This window comes from Gobius niger, assembly GCF_951799975.1.
Source record: "Gobius niger genome assembly, chromosome: 23".
Taxonomy (NCBI): domain Eukaryota; kingdom Metazoa; phylum Chordata; class Actinopteri; order Gobiiformes; family Gobiidae; genus Gobius; species Gobius niger.
Window position 1 is genome coordinate 680,618 of NC_136874.1, and position 20,509 is coordinate 701,126.

General features: G+C 44.0%; 1 protein-coding gene across 1 annotated transcript; it reads right to left on the reverse strand.

Annotated features, from left to right (window-relative positions):
• Positions 1–484: 484 nt before the first annotated feature.
• Positions 485–19,572, reverse strand: LOC306981869 (inosine-uridine preferring nucleoside hydrolase-like). Its single transcript, XM_079581595.1, has 8 exons — positions 19,528–19,572; positions 17,151–17,334; positions 14,915–15,094; positions 13,968–14,079; positions 2,525–2,661; positions 2,363–2,440; positions 1,336–1,455; positions 485–1,268 (listed from the first exon to the last, which is right to left on the reverse strand). The coding sequence occupies exons 2-8, from the start codon at positions 17,331–17,333 to the stop codon at positions 1,116–1,118; spliced, it is 963 nt and encodes a 320-aa protein (XP_079437721.1). The 5' UTR covers position 17,334; positions 19,528–19,572; the 3' UTR covers positions 485–1,115.
• Between the last annotated feature and the right edge of the window lie 937 nt (positions 19,573–20,509).

The following is a 20,509-nucleotide window of genomic DNA, read 5'->3' on the forward strand; positions in this document are numbered from 1 at the left end:
TCCTGGTTTAGCTCCTGGTTTAGTCCAGGTTTAGTCCTGGTTTAGTCCTGCTTTAGTCCTGCTTTAGTCCTGGTTTAGTCCTGGTTTAGTCCTGGTTTAGTCCTGGTTTTGTCCTGGTTTAGTCCTGGTTTAGTCCTGGTTTAGTCCTGGTTTAGTCCCGCTGATGTGTCTTTTGTTTTCATGTTGTTTCCGTCCTGCCGAGGCTGAGCTCACGTTTATTTGGACTAGATTTTAGACAAACCCACCATGAGGAGGAGGAGACTCTTTTACTTTGAAGGCGTCCCAGTACTTCCTGTGTAAAGTCCCTCCCTTTGTGTCACTTCACTGAGGTCCCTGTGGTCCTCAAACAGGACCGTCCCGTCTCAGTCCAGAGACCGTTAAGTGGCGCTGACGCTGCAGCTGCACAGCGCCCCCTGCTGCTCAGACAGAGGCATGAGGCTTTGGGACAAACATATATACTTATGATAGACTCAGGATGAAGAGGAGCAGGAAGTGTTTTATTCATCTTTCAAACACACTGGATTTGTTCACATGCAAGAGACGCTGTAGCGACGCCTGCTGGACAGACGTGGTACTGCACCATTTAATCACTGTAGCAACGACACCACTTTTTGTGTGTGTTTGTTGTGTTTCTACAGTGTCTGTTGTGTGTTTGTTTGTTGTGTTTGTGGGTCTTCTACTGCAGCGACCTCATGAGCATCCCCTTGAACTTGTCCAGGTCAAAGGTCTTCATGTTGTGTGTGTGTTTGCGTGTGTTTGTTTATTGTGTGTTTTGTGTGTGTGTTGTGTGTGTGTTTGCGGGTCTTCTACTGCAGCGACCTCATGAGCATCCCCTTGAACTTGTCCAGGTCAAAGGTCTTCATGTTGTGTGTGTGTTTGCGTGTTTGTTTGTGTGTTTGTTGTGTGTTTGTGTGTTGTGTGTGTGTGTTGTGTGTTTGTTTGTTGTGTGCGGGTCTTCTACTGCAGCGACCTCATGAGCATCCCCTTGAACTTGTCCAGGTCAAAGGTCTTCATGTTGTGTGTGTGTTTGCGTGTTTGTTTGTGGGTTTGTTGTGTGTTTGTTTGTTGTGTGTGTGTGTTGTGTGTGTGTGTGTGTGTGTGTGTGTGTGGGTCTTCTACTGCAGCGACCTCATGAGCATCCCCTTGAACTTGTCCAGGTCAAAGGTCTTCATGAGGAAGACCTTGTGCTGCTTCTTCAGCTGCTCCATGTAGTCGACCACCATCATGCCGCGCGTGTGAGCGCCCTCCAGCTCCACGGACACCGCCACCTGCAGGACGAGGAGCAGAAGACGGGCCAGACACTCAGAGGTTATATTAACTTCACCTCCTCCTCACCTCCTCGTTCTCCAGCATCAGCGACTCGTCCAGCGCGGCCGCCATGGCGTAGCAGTCGCAGGAGTTGAACCCGTGACCGGCCGTGCTCTGGGTGCTCAGGTAGTCCTCGGACTGCGCCGTCTGGGAACAGCGTGTACGTTAGCGTGTTGTTAGCGTGTCGTTAGCGTGTTCGTTAGCGTGTACGTTAGCGTGTACGTTAGCCTGTACGTTAGCGTGTACGTTAGCGTGCCGTTAGCGTGCCGTTAGCGTGCCGTTAGCGTGCCGTTAGCGTGCCGTTAGCGTGTACGTTAGCGTGTACGTTAGCGTGTACGTTAGCGTGTACGTTAGCGTGTACGTTAGCGTGTCGTTAGCGTGTCGTTAGCGTGTCGTTAGCGTGATGTTAGCGTGATGTTAGCGTGTTGTTAGCGTGTTGTTAGCGTGATGTTAGCGTGATGTTAGCGTGATGTTAGCGTGTTGTTAGCGTGTTGTTAGCGTGTTGTTAGCGTGATGTTAGCGTGATGTTAGCGTGATGTTAGCGTGATGTTAGCGTGTCGTTAGCGTGTCGTTAGCGTGTCGTTAGCGTGTCGTTAGCGTGTACGTTAGCGTGTACGTTAGCGTGTCGTTAGCGTGTCGTTAGCGTGTCGTTAGCGTGTCGTTAGCGTGTCGTTAGCGTGTCGTTAGCGTGATGTTAGCGTGTTGTTAGCGTGATGTTAGCGTGATGTTAGCGTGATGTTAGCGTGATGTTAGCGTGATGTTAGCGTGATGTTAGCGTGTTGTTAGCGTGTTGTTAGCGTGTTGTTAGCGTGATGTTAGCGTGATGTTAGCGTGATGTTAGCGTGATGTTAGCGTGTTGTTAGCGTGATGTTAGCGTGTTGTTAGCGTGTTGTTAGCGTGATGTTAGCGTGATGTTAGCGTGATGTTAGCGTGATGTTAGCGTGATGTTAGCGTGATGTTAGCGTGATGTTAGCGTGATGTTAGCGTGATGTTAGCGTGTCGTTAGCGTGTCGTTAGCGTGTTGTTAGCGTGTGAAAGAGGAGGGCGGACTCACGCCTCGGGAAAACGCCGTGATCTGCTTCATGAACCGGGCCTTCACCGTGTCCTGGGACAGCCACTGATCGCAGAAGGACTGGGGAGGGACGGGGGGGGGGGGGGGGACAGGGGGCGGGGCTTAGACGCTGACACAGATGCTGAATCACACACAGCTTCTTACCCAGGGCAGGCTGGATCTGCAGCTGAACTCCCAGGCGGCGATGAACGTGGGGCAGGTGTAACGCTCCAGGACCACGAACGCCGCCTCCGTGTCGGCCACGAAGTTAAACTCCCCGCAGACCGTCGTGTTCCCGCGGGCTGGAGACACACGCAGACAGACAGACAGACAGTCAGACAGACCGTCAGACAGACAGACCGTCGTGTTCCCGCGGGCTGGAGACACACACACACAGACAGACAGACAGACAGTCAGACCGACAGACAGACACACACACACAGACAGACAGACAGACAGTCAGACAGACAGACAGACAGACAGGCCGTCAGACAGACAGACCGTCGTGTTCCCGCGGGCTGGAGACACACACACACAGACACTTGTACTTCTATCTCAGTGAAGACACTCAGACAGACCCTAATCCTAAAACCACATCTTGACCCTCAGTCCTTCAAAGAAGTGAGGAGCACCCGAAATGTCCACTTTGTTGGTTAAAAACTCAAACTGGTCCTCACAAAGTCGTAATTACAAGAACACACACACACACACACACACACACACACACACACACACACACACACACACACACACACACACACACACACACACACACACACACACATACTTGTAAATCAGTACAAATGGGGACCTCAAGGCAAACTGCTCCATATGGGGACCCCATTTTTTTTAAGGGAATAGAGCCACCAAAACCACTCTCAAAATTTTTTCTTGAGCCTTGGGCTCCAGATGCAAATTTTGAACCAAAATCTCCTAAGTTTTCTTTTTTATTTTTTGTCCGGTAATTGGTGACTTTTGGGGACCTGTCTATTATGTAGTACCTGAAACAACCACCAGATGGCAATAGTGGGGAAAATGGTATTTCTTGTATTTTTTGTTATTTTTGAATGTTGGTAGATAGGTTAACAGGAAAAAGGAGGAGGTTTAAAACAAAAAAATTTATACCCAACAAATGTTCATTAACAATGAAATATTTATTTACAAAAAAGTGAACATGGGTCTGTCGCCCAACGGTTTGCCAGTTATCATGCATGTTCTTCAACACGAGTAAGTTGGAGGGAAAGTTTAATAGAATTCTTGACTAGAGACCTGCAACGGGCGGGAATTCTCACGAGACTTGCAGGACTCGACACTAATTTTGTAGGATCGGTCAGGATTCATAAAGCCTTAGGCGGGAACGGGCGGTCAGACCAAAACATAATCCACAAAATCCATTCCTGTACAGGTCTCTACTTTAGACTCTTGCATAACTTTACGATTGCACAACAGTATGAAAACTCTACCTCTAGCTGTTACTTCCTGTATTTAAAGGAACAGGCCACCGGTTTTCCATACTGACATATGTTCTTACCTGAGCTTAGACGAGTTAATGTGCACCTGTCTGGTCTTTGTGCGTGCACTCAGTCAAAAAGACCAAAGATGTTGTTAGCATTTAGCCTCATCTCCACTCCTCTATGGGGCTAAATGGGGTTAAGTTAGAAGCCACCAAGCTCTTCCACGTTTCCCATATTTAAATACAGTTACATGAGTAGTTGCACCTCGACATCTGCGCAGTAAGACGCCAAAGTGCTTCTTAAGTGTTATTACGCCTTACAATATAGTTCCCCTTTTCATCCACTTAGAAAATTGACATGTTTAATTTTGTGTAACTATACTTGGATCTCACATAACCATATAGGGGGAACGTGGAGGAGCTTGGTCGCTTCTAACTTCACCCCCATTTGGCCACATAGAGGAGAGGAGGAGAGGCTAAATGCTAATGTCTATGGTTTCACACATCAAATCACAATCAGGCTCAGGCAAGAACATATCTCAGACTGAAAAAACAGTTGCCTGTTCCTTTAAAGGAATAGGCAACTGTTTGTACATACTGAGATATGTTTCTTACCTGAGCTGTGACGAGTTCTTTAGGACCTGTCTGATCTTCAGTCACGAAAAAACACAGCGCAGACGGCGTTAGCATTTAGCCTCTCCCTCTCTCCTCTATAGCTCCAAAACAGGTCAAGATAGAAGCTACCAAGCTCTTCCACGTTTTCCCTATTTAAATATGGTTACGTGAAGTGTTCCACTACAAAGTATAATTACACAACATTAAACAATGTGGATTTTCTAAGCGGATAAAAATGGGAACTATATTGTAAGGCGTAATAATACCAGGAGTAGTTCGAAATCCGCGCAGTAATATCTTCACTTTAATGCACAGTAATCTTCACTTTACTGTGCGGATGCCAAATTACTCCTGGTATTATTACGCCTTACAATATAGTCCCCCCTTTTATCCGCTTAGAAAATCCACATTGTTTAATTGTGTGTAATTATACTTAGTGTAACACTTCACGTAACCATATTTAAATAGGGAAAACGTGGAAGAGCTTGGTAGCTTCTATCTTGACCAGTTTTGGAGCTATAGAGGAGAGAGGGAGAGGCTAAATGCTAACGCCGTCTGTGCTGTGTTTACGTGACTGAAGCCACGGGGGAAGACCAGACAGGTCCTAAAGAACTCGTCAAAGCTAAGGTAAGAACATATCTCAGTATGGAAACACGGTGGCCTGTTCCTTTAAGGATCAATAAAAGCCAAAAAATATATATACAACAGGACAACGTTTTCTTTAGCCAACTCTTACAAAAACGGTTTCTGTCATCGTACCTAATGTGTCATAAGCACTTACTTACTTACTTATTACTTTCTTTTACAACTTTGTCGTCTCCCAGCCTCAATCCGGTTTTTGACGTAAAATTTGACACCCTCCCATTTCCTTGTTTGAAGTGCCCCAGCAGACTCTTCAATACATTGGATGCACTGCGCCTTACCAGGGACCTTTCCAGACTGAATGTTGTCCATGAGGGTTTCTTCTACTGCATTCACTTCCTGCACTGTCCACGGTCTCTTTTTTCCTTTAGATCCTGGAAGATATGCAAAAACTAGAATCAGAACACTTTTTATTGCCATTGTTTGAGAACAGGTTCACAAACTAGCAATGTTTCTCAGTACAATCGTGCAACAAACATAGAATTCAGGTAAAAATAAGCTATACAAACTTTAAATCTACAAGGCCATAAGGGCATGCAGAAAAAAAAAAAAAGTAAAATATAACAAGACGACAACAAAGACATAGACATGACTTACTATGACTTTACAGACAATAACCAATTGTATTGCAAGTAGTTGGAATGAGCTTTACCAGTGGAAGTAGACATTTCTTCTGTTGGCGTCCGTGTCTGCAGTCCCTTTCCTCCCGTCTGTCCTGAGTGTTCAAGACAAGTTATTAGTAAACTAAACTAGTATATAGCTAAAAATTCTCTTTTCCTTGGTTCTATGGGCATAAAGAAATCATTGATTTCACTCACCAACATGAAATTGTTTTTTTTTATGTTTTTTTTTTTTTTTTTTTTGTAATTACAGCTTCAGCTTTATTTCTGTCCCTTTTAAATTAAATGTATGAATTGTGAGAGCAATATATACATGGTTCACACAGTAACTAATGCCAACGTCAACACGTGTTTGAAGACCCACAGAATAATAGAGGGGCCGGGGACTTAGCATAAGTTCCTGGATGTTTCTCCCATAAAATGTATCATCACTTCATTCTGCAACACTATCAGACATTTCTGACCAGTACCAATCCTTCCACTTCTGTTGCTCTTGTGTTGCTCGCTCCAGTCTCCCTCTCTTTACTCCTCCATCCCTGTCTTGTATCCGTTTCTCCTTCGTCTTCTCTCCCCCTTCCTCTCCCATTTCTACTCCTCTCACTCCCCTCCTCCCTCTCATCCGTTTGCCTCTCTCCCCTCCGCCTGTCCTGCATCTCTCTCCTCAGTCTCCTCCTCTCTCCCCTCCGCCTGTCCTGCATCTCTCTCCTCAGTCTCCTCCTCTCTCCCCTCCGCCTGTCCTGCATCTCTCTCCTCAGTCTCCTCCTCTCTCCCCTCCACCTGTCCTGCATCTCTCTCCTCAGTCTCCTCCTCTCTCCCCTCCGTCTGTCCTGTATTTCTCTCATCAGTCTCCTCCTCTCTCCCCTATGTCTGTCCTTTATCTCTCTCACCCGTCTCCTCTCCCCGGTCACACTCTCTCTTCTGTCCTGAATCCATTCTTCCCGAATCAAACAGCCAAACTCTTTCCTTCATTGATTGTTTAAAATACCTGGAGACTTCGAAGAAAACACAGGGATATGATCTTCACTTCCTGGTTGAAAGTTTTGGAGTGCAGGCTCTCCCCTCTTCCTGGTTCCTGTGGACATAATGAGATTAATCTAAGCAAAATACAGGAAATAATTGGCTTGTTTTCTTGTCCTTGGTCTCCTCCCTTTGTGTCCTTCGCCTCCTCTCCCTCTCCCCCACATGTGTCAAGTGTTACTTGTTCAAATACCTGGAGATTTTGAAGATGACAAATCTGGGGCTGAGATTGGATCAGTTTCATCATCTGATGCTTCTGTGTCTTCCATGACCCCCTCTAAAAACAAAAATGAAATGGTTACCAGGACACTTAATAGATAACAGGAAGTAACAGTACATGACATTGTGAAACTTATCTTACCTTGTGGATCTATATTTATTTGATCCAGATTCTTTCTATGTGGTTGCTTCTGGTGGGCAGATGAATCGTCGTCTTCACTGTCTGTGCTGCTCTTTGTGTGATCTGGGACATACTCATCTTGGCTGCCTTCAGATGTGGACATGTCATCCTTTCTGGGGTTTGACTGAAAAAGACAAGACTCAATTATGGATTTGGGCATGCAGTCATTTAACAGGACACAACCTGGACGCAACTAGACCTGGACGTGAACAGGTCTGGACAGGAGACCAGACCTGGCTTGTGTCCGAATGTCCACCCTAGTCCCTAACCCCTCATTCACTATATAGGCCTGCATTATATAGTAGACGGTATAGTCCACTCATTCTGTTGGCGATTTGGACAGAAGCCACTACTTTCTCCGAGCTGCGCGACGTCACATGCACTGCGGCTGCAGATTTCTTTATTTCTTTTTTCTCAGAACTTATTCATTAGACAGAGAGACCTTTTTTTGACGGGTTGACCTTGCTAAAGTTTCTCCATGAGTTGAGTGGCTGAGCTACACCTCAGCAAAATAAAAAGTCAAAGTCAAACTTTATTTGCTATATAAAAAAAAGTGTTGGGAAAATATATAACTTTCGTGGGATAGAGTAATCTGTTTTGCGCATAATCTGTCATGTGGACAGAGATATTTGTTTATATTGCTGTAGAAAACTCTTTATTAAAATATCCGGTTAACTATGGGGCGTTATTTTTTTCCTTATAGGCTATATGCACAGTTTCCCCACGTGACGTCTTCCTGGACAGTCAGCCAGACGCTGGACTTCTTGTCGCTGATCGTTTACGTTCACAATTAGCAGGTTCTCACACAAACGTAGAGAAGCTCAGGATCTGGTTAAGGACAACGAGTTACTGATGGAGTCACAGCAACGTGTTACAAACATCATGTTCACTGTGAATCTGTCCCAAAGGGAACGCCAGCTGTCGTAAGGGCGGAGCTTTTATCTTAGAGCTAAAGGCTAGTGTTAAAAAATGATAATATAACATGTAAACAAGTAAATATAATTTAAACTAACAGGACGATTCTTTTTTGCGCAGGCTCGTTCCAAACGCCTCGCTAGTTTTATTTTTTATTTTGTGTTAGCCGCGTTAGCCTCACGACAAAAACATCCACGTTATGAACACGGAGTTTCCTCCAGTGAAGTCGTTACGTCTCATGTAATATTTTCTAACCTGCTCCAGTCACATCTGAACTTTTACTCGCTGTCCTTTACCAAATCTTAAGCTATTGCTTCATTTCTGTGGGACCTGCTAATTCGGACAGGAAGGACAGCGTCTGGCTGACTGTCCAGGCGGAAATCACGTGGGGTCACTGTGCATATAGCCCATTACCCTGCAGTGTCTTGCCTTAAACAATATTGTATGCACAGACTTACAACTTGAGGTAGTGATGTAATTTCAAAGTTCTTGTGTGTTTTCTTTGTGAGCCACTCTTCTTGTCGGGTCACACAGGCATCGTGGTGATTTCTCAATGTCTGCAGACAACAAAAATATCTTACTTGTGACTACAAAACAAAACAAAAAATCACTCGCTGTGTTTACATGTATCTGCCCTATGAACAGCATGAGACTTAAGGTTAAATCGTTGGATAAAACATTATGGCCATGTAGTGGTATTCCTTTTATACATGCATTAAAAAATGAATGAATAAATAAAGCCTTTTCTATACAGTACAGTGGTTCACAAGAAGAAGAAAAAACATCTCACCTCAGATTTCCCATGTCCCTCTTTATCCTTCGACTCATTCATTGTTGCTGAAAAAATAAAGTTGAGTTAACTATGGTAGCTGTGAACAATCTTTGCTTAACGTCCTGAGATCTCAGACATAGTCTATTGTCCCATTGTTATATGAGTTATTTATGTTTAATGTGGCAGTCTCAGCTCCACTTCCCACAGCACATGGTGCTACAGCAGCTTCTTACCACAATGCTAAACATGTTCAATGTTATGGTTATTCTCAAAGCTAAGACTGGGTCAGACAGAAAAGTTATGGACGACCCAATGCAAAAAAAATGCCCACCAGTATTGTGGAGCTCAAGATAAATGTCTAATTACTTTACACCAACGTTTTAACTGTATAATGTATTCCTTGTTAAAGAAAAGTGAGGCCACGTGAGTCTGGTTTTGCTAATGTACAACTAGCATGATAGCTAACCACCATGCAGCTAGCTAATCAAGCTAATATCCACTAAACTTTTCAACAATCTAATCTAAAAAAAGAGCCTCATATACCTTCCTTCAAGTAGACAGTTGAGCAAAAAATAAGTCTGTCTCTTTATGTATTGTGGTAGAAATGAACAGAAAAGCTAGCACATTGCCACAGTACTTAGCACTGTTTTTGAAACGTTTTTGAGCACATATCTTAGAACATGAACATTGCAAACTAATTTGTCATGTCTAACATAGTTAACTCTCCAAAAAAGACTTACCAGTTTGTTGACTGTAGGCTACGTGACATCTGTCGTGGACGCAGATGCAGAGAGATGCAGAGCACGGGTAGTGGCACCACTAGCTCCTCCCCCGCAATACAAAATGGCGGCCAGGGATTTTGCAAACCAAAACAAACCAATGCTAATTTTTTAAAGAATATCAAAAGACAAAGGGTTAAATAAATTAGACGAAGGAGGAATGGCATTTTCACATATGCCTACAGTGAAAATTGTGCCTGTGTCCACAGGCTACTTAAAGCCTTAATATCCAATTTATTTTTAGCATTGATTTCAAAAGAAGAATTAAATATTAAGAGTTTTAAAGCATGATGTCTGCTAATCAGCTATGCTCCAACTTTTGGACACAGAATAAAAAATGTTCAATTGAAGATTTGTCTAAAACTTTATAAACTGAAAAGTTTTTCAATGTAGTATTGAATGTTTTCTTTCTTGTAAAATATTGCGCAATGGTCGGTAGTTAGCACATAGCTGATACCTGTGTGTCACGATGTAGTCAAGCCACCATTTTGTATAATGGGACAGTTTAGAGATGGACATTATGAGTACCTGTTAACCCTGGTTTGTGTATCACGACGTAGTCAAGCCACCATTTTGTATAATGAGACAGTTTAGAGATGGACATTATGAGGACCTGTTAACCCAGGTTTGTGTATCACGATGTAGTCAAGCCACCATTTTGTATAATGAGACAGTTTAGAGATGAACATTATGAGGACCTGTTAACCCTGGTTTGTGTATCACGACGTAGTCAAGCCACCATTTTGTATAATGAGACAGTTTAGAGATGGACATTATGAGGACCTGTTAACCCAGGTTTGTGTATCACGATGTAGTCAAGCCACCATTTTGTATAATGAGACAGTTTAGAGATGAACATTATGAGGACCTGTTAACCCAGGTTTGTGTATCACGACGTAGTCAAGCCACCATTTTGTATAATGAGACAGTTTAGAGATGGACATTATGAAGACCCGTTAATCCTGGTTTGTGTATCATGATGTAGTCAAGCCACCATTTTGTATAATGAGACAGTTTAGAGATGGACATTATGAGTACCTGTTAACCCAGGTTTGTGTATCATGATGTAGTCAAGCCACCATTTTGTATAATGAGACAGTTTAGAGATGGACATTATGAGGACCTGTTAACCCAGGTTTGTGTATCACGATGTAGTCAAGCCACCATTTTGTATAATGAGACAGTTTAGAGATGAACATTATGAGGACCCGTTAATCCTGGTTTGTGTATCATGATGTAGTCAAGCCACCATTTTGTATAATGAGACAGTTTAGAGATGGACATTATGAGGACCTGTTAACCCAGGTTTGTGTATCACGATGTAGTCAAGCCACCATTTTGTATAATGAGACAGTTTAGAGATGAACATTATGAGGACCCGTTAATCCTGGTTTGTGTATCATGATGTAGTCAAGCCACCATCTTGTATAATGAGACAGTTTAGAGATGGACATTATGAGGACCTGTTAATCCCAGTTTGTGTCATGATGGAGCATCACCACCAGTCTGTTGTTATTGTTGATAGGGATGCACCGATACTACTTTTTTCTAAAACTGTTATGAGTACTTTGACTTGAGTAGCCTACTTGCCAACACCGAATACCAAAACGAGTACCATGCATTTTTCTCAAACATTCTTGTGTATAGATGGTTTATAGACTATATCATAGCAGACTAGTTAGTAGTTACCCATTTACCTGAGAAACGTAGATTTAGTTATATGAGAATCTTACATATGCTATTTTATTCTTTTTTTTTATTGAATATAATTTTCATTATTATTAATCATTTTTTCCAAGGCTTAATTTGTCATTTGTTTCTTAGGTCCTGGATACCTGATACTATCGGTGCATTACTAGATGTTTGTTTTCTAGTTCGTTTAAATGGACCTCTCAGTCTTAATTGTTCTTTAAACGTCACTATTGTAAACAAAACAACAATATTAACAGCTTTAATATAGCTCCTTTTTCACAAATTGTCCCGACCGGCTTAATGAGGAAAGCAACCAGAAGGGCGGTTAAATACCAATTTTATTACAAAGTTTTACTACAAAAATGTGGCTGGAGACCAGGCTGGGACTGAGCTGAGCCACCAGGCCAGATGCAGCCAATCTTAGGGGACAGCTGAGAAGCCACACCCAGTAGCCATGGGGGAGGGTGGAGCACCTGCATACAAAGAGGTGAGAGGGAGGAGCAGAAGCAGGACACAAGTCCCTCCCCAACACTCAGACAAGCCAATTTAAAATTCTATTTGTCAGTCAATCAACTGTATTTGATGAGAACCATTCATGCAAAATAACTCAAAGTGCTTTACAAATATTCACGCAATGGTTAATGACATAGATTTAATGACTGATTTAGACTTGATTCAAAGCAGCCAGCGCTGTTAATAAACGCTCTTGTAGTGAAGATAAAAAGAGAGAGGCCGCTATGAAAGTTCATGGGAGGCAAATGATGTGGTGCACATTGAAGTTGGTTTCACGTTGGATGTTGGATATTCACTTCCAACACTTAGGTAGGCTACTGCTCTGGAGACACCTACAGCATGTTCCACACAGCCCACAGCTCTAGACTGGTGAAATCCTGTTCATGTGAAGCCTACATAAAATCACATTTATGGCACTTTTCTACCTTCATCTGGTGAAAATCGTGGAGGCAAACAATAACAGTGATCGCTCCTAGGACAGGCTATAGATAGACTCAGGGCAGATAAAAGTCCCTCTGCAGATAGGGCTGAAGGCTGAAGAGAACATTTATTTTATTTTTTAGGATTTTCTTTTGGCTTGTCTGTGTTAACAAATCATGTTAACATTACGCTTATATTGAATTAAGTTGAAATAATAATCATTAAACGATAATGGTGGTGACTGTGGCACAGTTGGTAGAGCGGGTCAATCATGATCAGAAGGTCGGGGGTTCAAATTTGCGTACTGACCTTGTGTCCTTGGGCCAGACACTTCACCCTCCATGCCTCAAGTGTCTGCGTACACTGTTGTATGAATGAGAGAGTGAATGGTTCCTTGCTGTGTGCCTACAGTATGTAGGTGGAAAAGCTCAATATAAGTTGAGACCATTTACCAATAAAATTTATCCATTTTAGTTTTAGCAATGGTAGCTAGTAGCTTAAGAAAACCAGTTACCGTCAAGCCCTAAATATTTCTCATATCCTGCTTATTTGCTTTTTTTTAATTGCATTTTACATTAAGAAAACAACTAATATTTTCATGCATTTATAATGTAAAAGGTTACAAAGGTTGAAGTTGTAATAAGTGCAGTGCAACAGCAAACACATGGTGGTGGTGTTTTGTGGGGACTTGATGATACACACTACCAGAACATGGTGTCATATGAGGACTGATGCAGTACCAACAGCCACCTTGTGGGGGCGCTGTTTTGTGGGGACCTGTGATACACAGAACCAGAACATGGTGTCATATGGGGACTGCAGTACCTCAGTGTGTCCACTAGGGTCGCATACACTCACACTAATTCAGGTTTTGGACATTCTGGGGACTTCTCAGGAAAAGTACATGGGGCCCATCTTGAGGCCATTTCTAGCCGTTTAAAAGCATTGTGCCTCTGGGGACCTCAAATGAGGTCCTCATAAGGTTTTAGGTCCCCACATGGCTGGTGTGTATACAGGCGGACGTCCCCACATGTGATGCTTTACAAGAACACACACACACACACACACACACACACACACACACACACACACACACACACACACACACACACACACACACACACACACACACACACACACACACACACACACACACACACACACACACACACACACACACACACACACACACACACACACACACACACACACACACACACACACACACACACACACACACACACACACACACACACACACACACACACACACACACACACACACACACACACACACCATCTCCATATTGTGGGGACTTCCTTGATGATAATGATGAAGTGATGATCAGAAATATGACACAGGTTTGGCTCTATTTTCACTTCATTTTCCTCCATTTCTTTCTCTGGCAGAAAAAACATTTAGGCTTTTTTTTTTTTTTTTACCTAAAAAAACAAATTTTCCACATTTTTTTCCTCATGCTTTCCCAAGTTTTTCTCATTTCTCCCCCTAATTTTTCTATATTTATTTATTTTTTCTCATTTTTCCCCTACATTTTTCTTCAGATTCTCAAATTTCTCCCTCAAATTGTTTTTCGATTCTTCCACAAATGTTTCTAATTTTTTACTGAATTTTCTAAACTTTCTCTCACCATATTTCTCCCCATGTTTTCACATTTATTTCCTCATGTCTCGACATTGTAGCAGCAGTTTGTATATGATGCTGTAGCTCCAGACCCCCCCTCGGCCTCGCCCTCGCCCCCCTCACACTCACAGTTGACGTTCCCCCCCATCAGGAACAGAGCCTTGAGTTTCTCGGGGAGGGTCGGGTCGAGCTGAACGGCCACAGCCAGGTTCGTGAGCGGCGCCGTGGCAACGAGGGTCACCTGGAAAATACACAAAATGACAACGTTACACTTTAAAGCTCAACAAATCTACACATCTGCAAACTGAGGAACATCTGCATCACAAACATCAAAAACATTACACTGAGGAGGAACATCTGCATCACAAACATCTGCAAACATTAAACTGAGGAACATCTGCATCACAATATAAAACGGACAAAAACAGCTGAAAGTGTAGTTTTTATGTTGATTTAACCTCCTGACTTTCTCCAGTTCAACTTTACCCGAATCTAAAAGCTTCTCGACTGGAGTTTAACGCTGTTAGGCCAGACTAACACTGCATTTGAAAGCTAAGACCTACAACACTGATGGAAGCAGCTCTTCTTCTTAACTTTGCATCAACATTTAACCTTTTTTGTTGTTGTTACTTTGTGGAGTTTGACACATTTGTCACAGTTTTTGTTTCTCTTCTGTGGCTTTTTTCACTGAGTTTTCATTACATTTTGTCATTTTTTTTGTATTAAATCATTTTCAAATAATTGAAAAACAATAATATTTTTTTTCTAAATAAAAAAAAAGTCAACATTTCGCTAAAAAAATTCCAAGATTTTTCAAAAAATGTTCCCCATTTTTTTTTTATTAAATACTTTTCTAAAAATGTTCACACTTTTTCAAACGTTTTTTTTTACTTTTCTCCAGTTCAGCTTTACCCAAATCTAAAAGCTCCTCAGTTGAAAGCTAAGACCTACAAAAGTTATAGAAACAGTGTGTCGGGTTTTGTTGCTTTTTCATTGTGTTACATTGGGGTAAAGCCGACCTGGAGGACATTAAAGGCACATTAAAGGCACATTAAAGTCTGCTCAGGCACAGTCACCTGTCCCGGGTTGTCCTTAATGGCCTTGATCATGGCCGGCACCGCCTTCTTCTTCTGCAGCAGGTCCAGGCTGGGGGGGTCGGGGTCCGGGACGTCCCCCAGCCCGTCCTTCCCGTGGTAGTCGCTGGCGTGCTGCTTCGGGGACAGCAGGGGGCGCTGGCAGCCCTTGTACACGGGGATCTGAGGAGGGAGGAGCCGGTGAGTTCAGAGTTATGAGGGGGGCGTGTCCTTCAGAGTGTGGCTTTAAAACCTGCTCCAGCCGAGGCTCAGGTTTATGAGTTTCCTCTTCGCTGTGACTGAAACGTGTAATTACTGCAGAGAACAGGACACGCTCACACATGTCACGTATGTGCGCCCGAAAACACGCTCTGGAAGGCTTAAAGGAGAGGCTTTTACTGCCTGAGGACTTAAAGGTGCCATACATGATGTTCCTGATCTGAGTTCATCTGAGTGTCCTGGGCCTCTGTTTTCCTACAGGCGCATGTTGCCACGGTGATGAAGGGGGGGGGTTAGTGTAGAGGAGCTGCTCACACTGAGGTGGACCCTACAGGCCCCGTTCCACAGCCTAGACCAGACCGGTTCACTTAGGGGGGGGTCGTTATGGGCGTGTCCAAGGTCATTCATATGCACGTGACGGAAACAACCACAGCCTGATATGACTGAGCCTTGTATCTGCTAAACGTGTCCACTAGGGGGCGGAGTCTCAACAAACAGACTGTATTACGCCCTTTATATTGAACAGCCATGAGAACAATCACATGTGAGAGTTTTCCTGATTTAGAACTTTAACAAAGTCCCTACAGACGTGAAGAACCGTCAGACCAGAGCTTTACATGTATGAAGAGAAAAGGAACTTTCAATATGCAAGAAGACTATTGTCCTGTGTGTGTAATAATAAACATGCTAAAGAGAATGAACACGCTAAAGAGAATAAACACGCTAAATAAACATGCTAAAGAGAATAAACACGCTAAAGAGAATAAACATGCTAAAGAGAATAAACACGCTAAAGAGAATAAACACGCTAAAGAGAATAAACATGCTAAAGAGAATAAACACGCTAAAGAGAATAAACACGCTAAATAAACATGCTAAAGAGAATAAACACGCTAAAGAGAATAAACACGCTAAATAAACATGCTAAAGAGAATAAACACGCTAAAGAGAATAAACACGCTAAATAAACATGCTAAAGAGAATAAACACGCTAAAGAGAATAAACACGCTAAATAAACATGCTAAAGAGAATAAACACGCTAAAGAGAATAAACATGCTAAAGAGAATAAACACGCTAAAGAGAATAAACACGCTAAATAAACATGCTAAAGAGAATAAACACGCTAAAGAGAATAAACACGCTAAATAAACATGCTAAAGAGAATAAACACGCTAAAGAGAATAAACACGCTAAATAAACATGCTAAAGAGAATAAACACGCTAAAGAGAATAAACATGCTAAAGAGAATAAACACGCTAAAGAGAATAAACATGCTAAAGAGAATAAACACGCTAAAGAGAATAAACATGCTAAAGAGAATAAACATGCTAAAGAGAATAAACACGCTAAAGAGAATAAACATGCTAAAGAGAATAAACACGCTAAAGAGAATAAACATGCTAAAGAGAATAAACACGCTAAAGAGAATAAACACGCTAAAGAGAATAAACACGCTAAATAAACATGCTAAAGAGAATAAACACGCTAAAGAGAATAAACACGCTAAATAAACATGCTAAAGAGAATAAACACGCTAAAGAGAATAAACACGCTAAATAAACATGCTAAAGAGAATAAACACGCTAAAGAGAATAAACATGCTAAAGAGAATAAACACGCTAAAGAGAATAAACATGCTAAAGAGAATAAACACGCTAAAGAGAATAAACATGCTAAAGAGAATAAACATGCTAAAGAGAATAAACACGCTAAAGAGAATAAACATGCTAAAGAGAATAAACACGCTAAAGAGAATAAACATGCTAAAGAGAATAAACACGCTAAAGAGAATAAACATGCTAAAGAGAATAAACACGCTAAAGAGAATAAACACGCTAAAGAAAATAAACATGCTTAAGAGAATAAACACGCTAAAGAGAATAAACACGCTAAAGAAAATAAACACGCTTAAGAGAATAAACATGCTAAAGAGAATAAACATGCTAAAGAGAATAAACACGATAAGGAGAATAAACACGCTATATAAACACGCTAAGGAGCCCCTGCCGACACTCACGTCTGTGCGGCCGCAGACTCGGAGCACCCTTAGCGTGTTCTGGAGCACGTTCTGCAGAGGCGTGTTCCCGTGCACACAGCTGATGCCCAGGATGTGCACGCCGGGGTCGGCCAGCGCCAGCATCAGCGCCTGCGCGTCGTCCACGCCCGTGTCCAGGTCCAGCCACAGCTTCTTCAGCGCCATCCTGGAGACCAGAGACCAGATCACATGATCACATGATCACATTTAAACAGACACAAGAGACCAGAGGGGGAGGAGCGTCAGGTCAACACGGCAACGAGAGGAGCGTCAGGTCAACACGGCAACGAGAGGAGCGTCAGGTCACCACGGCAACGAGAGGAGCGTCAGGTCACCACGGCAACGAGAGGAGCGTCAGGTCACCACGGCAACGAGAGGAGCGTCAGGTCAACACGGCAACGAGAGGAGCGTCAGGTCACCACGGCAACGAGAGGAGCGTCAGGTCACCACGGCAACGAGAGGAGCGTCAGGTCACCACGGCAACGAGAGGAGCGTCAGGTCACCACGGCAACGAGAGGAGCGTCAGGTCACCACGGCAACGAGAGGAACGTCAGGTCAACACGACAACGAGAGGAGTAACCACGCCTCCGGCTCGGACAGAAGCATCAGCAGAGACAAAACAGCAGCAAAAACACAACGGTCTTAGCTTTCAAATGAGGCGTCACACTCGGTGAAGGCGGGACTGAAGAGTTTAAATATGATTTACTGAGTCACGGCTTTAATTGGACAGATCGTCTTTATTTTGACGTGTTTGCATCAAACAAAGTTCAGGTAAAAAAATAAAAAACAAAAAAACAAAAAGTTGAAATACAGAAACAAACTGCGTGAGCTGAAAACACAACACGCCTGTGCTTTAGAACATACAACACGCCTGTGCTTTAGAACATACAACACGCCTGTGCTTTAGAACATACAACACGCCTGTGCTTTAGAACATACAACACGCCTGTGCTTTAGAACATACTAACATCTGCTAATAAGTTTATCTGAAACTTCACACAAATCCTTTATAAAACACTTTCGGACCCAGCACTGACCCCTGTGGGACTCCACCTGTAACACCACACGGAGCCTTTATTCCTCTACGACTCTTTATCCAGTTTAACAACAGTAAGTCCTGATCACATGATCACATGATCACATGATCACATGATCACATGATCACATTTAAATAAAGAGTTTCCAAAGCAACAAGATGGAAACAAACCAGCAGGAGGCGGCGCTGAGGCGTTTGAGGACAGGCTTTAATCAGTCCCAAACGGACGGGGCTGGTGTCTCCCTCCACTCCCTCCACACTTCTGTCCTCCCCTCTCCCTCTCTCCCCTCTCTCTCTCCTCCCCTCTCTCTCTCCTCCCCTCTCCCTCTCTCCCCTCTCTCTCTCCTCCCCTCTCTCTCTCCTCCCCTCTCTCTCTCCCCTCCTCCCCTTCTCTCTCTCTCTCTCTCTCTCTCACTCCCTCCCCTCCCTCCACTCCCTCCATACTTCTGTCCTCCCCTCTCACTCTCCCCTCTCCCTCCCTCTCTCTCCCCTCCCTCCCTCCCCTCTCCCCCTCTCCCTCCTCCCCTTCTTTCTCTCAGCCAAAGCACAAACAGGTTCTGTAATTTCAGAGTCGGCCTCGCCCCAAACACACGTCTGCCCCGAGGTCTTTCAGTCCGAGACTCAATGTTCTCTGGCTCCGGAAGCGGCTCCATCGTCTGGACCAGGAGCCGCTCTGGCCCCGGGACGCCAGAGTCGCCCCAACAGCAAACCGTTTATCAAACACTTTAAAGACTTCTCATCCGTAAATCCCTTAAAGCCACACCGTGTAACGTCAGTAAATCCCTTAAAGCCACACCGTGTAACGTCAGTAAATCCCTTAAAGCCACACCGTGTAACGTCCCTTAAAGCCACACCGTGTAACGTCCCTTAAAGCCACACCGTGTAACGTCAGTAAATCCCTTAAAGCCACACCGTGTAACGTCCCTTAAAGCCACACCGTGTAACGTCAGTAAATCCCTTAAAGCCACACCGTGTAACGTCCCTTAAAGCCACACCGTGTAACGTCCCTTAAAGCCACACCGTGTAACGTCAGTAAATCCCTTAAAGCCACACCGTGTAACGTCCCTTAAAGCCACACCGTGTAACGTCAGTAAATCCCTTAAAGCCACACCGTGTAACGTCCCTTAAAGCCACACCGTGTAACGTCAGTAAATCCCTTAAAGCCACACCGTGTAACGTCCCTTAAAGCCACACCGTGTAACGTCCCTTAAAGCCACACCGTGTAACGTCAGTAAATCCCTTAAAGCCACACCGTGTAACGTCCCTTAAAGCCACACCGTGTAACGTCCCTTAAAGCCACACCGTGTAAGGGAGACTCTGTACCTGTCTCTGCTGCAGATGAACCGCTCCCGTCCTGGTTTCTCAGGGACTGGAGTCTCGGGTAAACCTCCCGCCTTCAGAGACAGAGAAGGAAGAGGCGGAGTCACAAAGGAGGCGTGTCCGAGCCTCACACAGGTCAGACGTGTCAGAGTCAAAAGTCTGGGTTTGGACCCGTTTATCAGCGAAAATCCAAACATGATCTGCTGCTGTGGACGAGTCAGAGCAGCTGAAGGTTCTTCTAACACGCCTGCAGGACCAGGTTCTCCTAACACACCTGCAGGACCAGGTTCTCCTAACACACCTGCAGGACCAGGTTCTCCTAACACACCTGCAGGACCAGGTTCTCCTAACACGCCTGCAGGACCAGGTGGAGCTGATTGGAAATGATTGAGCCTCCACATTTGGACTTGGAGGCGTGGCTACGTTTCGGTCTGACGTGTGGAGCTCTCAGATAGAAGGTGTGTTCGAGATGCCGTTGTGTCTCGCCTGGATGATCGAGAGTAGCCGTAAAACACGTCCTTTTAAATCCTGAGTTTGTTCTGAAAAGCATCAAACATGAGCTCTGTTTTAGGGGCGATGCAGAACTTTAATAGTTTCAGTCATAGTTTATTTGTTCAGATCTAAAGAGGAGAGAGGAGGGGGAGGAGGGGGAGGCGAGGAGAGGAGGGGGAGGAGCACGTTTGTGATCACACAGACTCGTATCCAATCACCTGAGCGTGAGGACAGGTGGGTGTTTTCCCATCATGCACTGGGCCGAGGAGCCGCTGCAGTTCCTCTGGAGAGATGCAGCGGCTGATCCAGTCGGCTGCTCTCGTCGGGGTCTCAGATCTTTCCGTGCCCCACGTGACGTCAGAGCCTCTGGAGCAAGAACAGAATCTAACCGGCCCCGAGAGTCTGCAGGCGCTGTGAACCTGCTCCGTCTGGATCATCTCAAACACACCTGATACAGATGAAACGCCTCAGACCTGATTATTGGGTCATCGGA

Excerpts from the sequence above, each read along its gene's own strand:
- LOC306981869 (XM_079581595.1), bottom strand. The coding sequence starts at position 17,333 with ATGGCGCTGAAGAAGCTGTGGCTGGACCTGGACACGGGCGTGGACGAC. Across the intron at positions 14,080-14,914 it reads TTAAGGACAACCCGGGACAG|GTGACCCTCGTTGCCACGGC; the intron begins GTGACTGTGCCT and ends TGTATTTTCCAG. Across the intron at positions 1,269-1,335 it reads TGATGCTGGAGAACGAGGAG|GTGGCGGTGTCCGTGGAGCT; the intron begins GTGAGGAGGAGG and ends CTCGTCCTGCAG.